Source organism: Trichosurus vulpecula, chromosome 1 (assembly GCF_011100635.1).
Source record: "Trichosurus vulpecula isolate mTriVul1 chromosome 1, mTriVul1.pri, whole genome shotgun sequence".
In the NCBI taxonomy this organism is placed as follows: Eukaryota; Metazoa; Chordata; class Mammalia; order Diprotodontia; family Phalangeridae; genus Trichosurus; species Trichosurus vulpecula.
Genome location: NC_050573.1, coordinates 46,993,174 through 46,998,118, shown reverse-complemented (window position 1 = coordinate 46,998,118; position 4,945 = coordinate 46,993,174). Strand labels below are relative to the sequence as shown.

Sequence of the window (4,945 nt, the reverse complement as noted above, 5' to 3'; positions counted from 1 at the left end):
TTCCCAGTTCTTCCTTTCAGTTTTTATGTGACTGTGGGCAAATCACCCAATCTCAAAACCTAGAATGTGGAAGGTGGGATCAGATGACCTCCAATGTCCCTACCACCTCTAAATTTATGACATTATGATCCTACTAGGGATAAGACACTGTGTGTTTAAAATTAGAGTGATCTGGTTTGACAACCCTACCATATTGATCTGAGTTAATTTCCTAACACCTCAAATAGCAATGATGTGTGGAGGGGGTGAGATGTAAGAATACTGAATAAGGGAAAAGAGGCAGCAGAAAGAGCACTGGCTCAGAATTCAGAGGATCTGGGTTCAAATCCTGCCTTCTATGCTTATTACTTGTGTGACCTTGGGCAGGTAACTACAGCTTGCTGGGCTTCAGGTTTTTTTGTTTATGAAAAATGAGAGGTTTGGTCTAGTTGGTCTCTAAAATTTATTCTCACTCCTTGAACTATGATCTTAAGGAATTCTTGGTTCTAGGAAGCTGAAACCAGTTTTGAATCCCCAAATAGCAGTGAAAAACAGATGAAGCCATCAACCCCAGCTCCATTTATCAACTAATGGATACTTCTCAGAGACTGCCAAATAGCACAAGGACACAGATGACATGAGGCAGCAAAAGAAGATTGTGATATATGCCCCCGAAGGGCCAATTAGAACCTAGGCTAATTTCTTCAAAAGGAAAATTCTTCTCTCCCAGAATCTTCCCAGGGCCCCCAGAAACTATGTGTCACAGCATAGGCAATTGCGTAAGAATAAAATGAAGACAGAGTTAACAAAAACCAAGTTTCCCAGACTCTTTGTAATTATGCCTCCTCCTCTTCCTCCTCTGCTGCCTCCACCTCCAGAGTTTTTCTCTTTGACTTCATTTCAGCAGACAGTCTGAAATAATGATCTTAACTGTTCTTGGATGTGTTCGCTGGAATGTTTCCATTCCAAGTATGCATTATTTTCCATCTCCTGGCGACTGAGTCACAGCTCAGGACAATGAGATAGGATGGATTAGCGAGCTCCATGAATTAGCTATGGGAAGAGTAGAAGTCCTGCCTCCAGTGGCTACCCTCTGTGAAGCTCTGAGGAGCTCTTGTTTGCAGGAACGATCAGGAGTCGTTCCGCATTAGCCCCCCCTAATTAGAGGCAGATCAGGACAGCTTGACAGAATAATGCTCAGGCCAATGAGTTTAGGGGATGTTTTCAGCCAGGCTTCATTTTAAAAGAAGTCACTAAGAACAATATTATTAAGTATAGAGCAAGATGGGTTTAATGTGCCTGGCTTCTTAGCCATGATGCTATGGGAAATCAATACTTTTCACTGCCCAAACTGGGTAAAATAATGTCAACAGGGCAAGATGAAATTGGTATTTTATCCAAGGAGCACTTTCATCCCTTCTGACTATTACTCTTGTAGAATATAGATAGCAGATGACTTAAAGAATATACTGAAATAAATGGATTTCTCCTCTCCGAGATTTGACCTTCTCAAGGTTTCTTAGATAGTCAGCGACTCCCATATTTCATACCAGTCTCCTATCATAGAGCATAAGGGATGATTCCTAACCAAGGCTAGTTTGCTTTCAGGATGTAGGGTCTCTCATTCTCCAAGAAGAATATTGTGACACAGTAGAAAAAGGGCCAGATATGGAGTTAAAGGGGCTAGATTAGAATTCTAGCTCTGCTACTTATGTGATCTTGTGTGAGTCGCTCCCCTTCCTCTGGCTTTCAGTTTGCTCATTTGTAAAATGAAAGATGCTCTAAATCTCTGTTTGGATATTCCATGCTGTCAGGGAAGGACTCTGTCCTAGGTACTGAAAAACTTAGTAACATATCAGTTAATCCACAAACATTTATTAAGAACCAGACACTGTGCTATGAGATGGGGACATAGAAACAAAAAGGAAATAGTCCTGCCCTCAGGGAGCTTAAATTCCTTAAATTCTATTGGGGAACAACATGATATATATATATATATATATATATATATATATATATATATATATATATAAAACTATGTACAGAATATATACAATAGAAATATAAGTAATTATTTTTGGGTGGCAAGACACTGGGTAGTAGGAAGGGCTTCAAGTGGAATGTGTCATTTGAACAGAGTTTTAAAAAAAGTAATTCTAAAAGATGGAAGTGTGGTAGGAGGATTAAAATAAGCATTTAAAGACACAGGTCTTTGACCTGTGATTATTTAGGTCCCTCAACAGAGACACATCTATAGCTTGTAGCTTTGAAGACATGCCTGAGGTTCAGAGAGTGACTTGTGAGGGGGTCACACAGCTAGTTTCAGAAGATGGATTTGAATCCAAATCTTTATGACTCCAAGGCCAGTGCTCTGTCCACTACCCTATGCCACCTTTTCTCTAATCCAATTCAATAAACATTTATTGAGCACATTCTTTGTGCTACTATCTTTCTCTCCAAAACCTCCCTCTTGTGGACTTCCCTATTTTCCCTAAGAGTGACACCATACTCTGAGTCACCTAGGCTTGCAACCTGGGGTCATCCTTGACTCTTCACTCTCTCTCACCTACTGTAGCTAATTTTTTTTACAAAGACTGGGAATCTTTATTCAGATCAGCAAACTCACATTCCTCAAGTCTCAGACTTTGGGTGGGCCTTTTGAGGAAGAGGGGAAGGATGGAGGAGAGAGGAGAAGGCAAGGCCAACTCACCTCCCTGGACATCCCCTCCGCCCTCCAACCCTGTCTCAGGTTACTGGGTAAAGAGGGGAATAGGCAGAAGGGAATGCCAAGAAGGGAGGGACCAAGGGAAAAAGAGGGCCCTGCCAAGGAGAGGCCTACCCGGATGTGTGGCTTTCAAAGTCCAGCTGTGGTCAGGATGGCAGCCACCATAGGCCCCTCCCTATAAATTAAGTCCCCACAGTAGCAAGGCTGGGGGTGGGGGGAGCAGGAAGAACAATCTTATGGAAGAGAAATTGGTCCCATGTTCATCTCCTTTCAAGGCAGTACCCTGAACCCCAGCTTAAAGAATGGCTATATGGGTGCAAGTTCCCAAATGAGAGGATGAGCCAGGGTGAGAGAATGAATAGGAATGTTGAAGGGGTCAGGTACCCCCCAGTTTTGGTCCAGGAGAAGGAAGGATGGGTTGGTTGGTCCAGTTTTGCTGATTTGGGGGATGAGGAGTATATTACAGCAAGTTCAAGGTGAAAAGCCACTGGCTCAGCACCTATAGGCGCAACAGGAGAAGCAGTGCCACCAGTGGGTAGGGAATGGGGGGGGGGAAGAGGAAGAGTTGGGAACAGAAGGGGCTTGAGAGCTCCACGGGCTTCCTGGCAATGCCACTGCTAGAACTATATTAACCATTCAAGAGAGGGTAAAGAAGAGTGGCGATCAGAGAATCTGCCATGGCATCCCATATCCAGTCATGCCTGCCTGAGATGCCCCACGGTTGGTGCCCATTTGCAGTCTGATGACATTCTTGCCCTCCTACAGTTGGTTATCTGTAAAATTTCGGGGATTCTCCTTGGACTTCTTAGGGATCTCCAGATTAGGATCTCCAGAGAAGAACCCATCACCCCGAGCCACTGCCAGTCCAGCCAGGTTCATCAGTGTCCGCTGCACACAGGCCATATTCTTTCCTTCCCAGAGGCCCACAGTTTGGAAGATGTCAGTGGCATTGATGCCATAGTGCTCTGCTGCCTGCGGGAACTGAGAAATCTGTTCCATCTGTTTGAAAGCCATGCCTGAAGCCTGGATCTTCTTTGCCGGGCCCTGGCCTTCAGGGTATAGCCCATTGATGAGCTCACACAGCACCGTGCCATCCTTGAACCAGTTCTGGAAATTCTCTTGCCCAGGCTGGGGCCGCCCAACATCTCGGTAGCACTGCGTGGTAATCCGCTGAATGAGGATCTGCTCCAGATCGGCATCATACTGCTTCTCAATTTTCTGCTGTACCTCCCAGCTCAGTCCATAAGCAGGTCCCCAGTTGGCCATTCTGAGACGGTGATGCAGGTATCTTTACCGTGAGGCGGTGGATGGAGAGCGGAGCGGGCTGGGGCACGGAGCGCAGTGAGTGGCCTACTGTAGCTAATTTGATGCCACGTCCTATGGATTCTACCTTTAAAATATCCCTTGAATCATCTCTATTCTCTGCTTCAACACTAGCACCACCCCAGTACAGGTTATCATCATCAGATGCCTGGATTATTGAGATAACCTGCTGACTGGTATCTCTGCTTCCAGCCTCTCCCAATCCAGTCCATCCTCTATTCAGCTGTAAAAATGATATTCCTAAAGCATAGGCCTCACCATATCACTCCCACCCCTCTCAATAAATGACAACGGCACCGCGTTATCTCCAGAATCAAATAGAAAATCCTCAGTTTGACTTTTAAAGCCTTTCACGACCTGGCCTTTCTAGGTACCCTTAATGTTAACGCCTCATCACTGAGATTACTGTCCCTCTACAATTTACTCTGTATATATCTTGTTTGTACACATGTTTGTCTCTCCCATTACAGTGTGAGCTCTTTGAGGCCAGAGCCTGTTTCTGTCTTTTTCTTTTGTATTTCCAGCATGTGCATTTAGCACTGTGCTAGCACATAATAGGCATTGTACTAGCACATAGTCAGTACTTAATAAACGCTTATTGACTTGCAAGGTACTTTGCCAAGTGCTAGGGACACAAAGACAAAAACCATCCTTATCTCCAAGAAATTCACATTCTATCCCTGTGTAATAATAATAGGAATATTAACTGACAGATAATACCTAAAGGTTTACAAAACACATTGTATACATCATCTCTCTTGATCCTCACAGCAATCCTATGAGGCTGTTGCATACAGTTATTAAATGTTCTACAGACATCTTTATGCCAATTTTACAGATTAATACACTAAAGTTTAGGGGAGTCTATGTGAGTTGTTAAAAAAATCACATAGCTTGTTAGTGATAAAAACCAAAGCT

The 4,945-nt window shown here is 43.8% G+C and overlaps 1 protein-coding gene across 1 annotated transcript; it reads right to left on the bottom strand.

Moving 5' to 3' along the window:
* Positions 1-3,463: 3,463 nt before the first annotated feature.
* On the bottom strand, positions 3,464-3,970 carry LOC118834364 (transgelin-2-like). Its single transcript, XM_036741824.1, has one exon. It carries the CDS (start codon positions 3,968-3,970, stop codon positions 3,464-3,466), a length of 507 nt encoding a protein of 168 aa, XP_036597719.1.
* Positions 3,971-4,945: the final 975 nt, after the last annotated feature.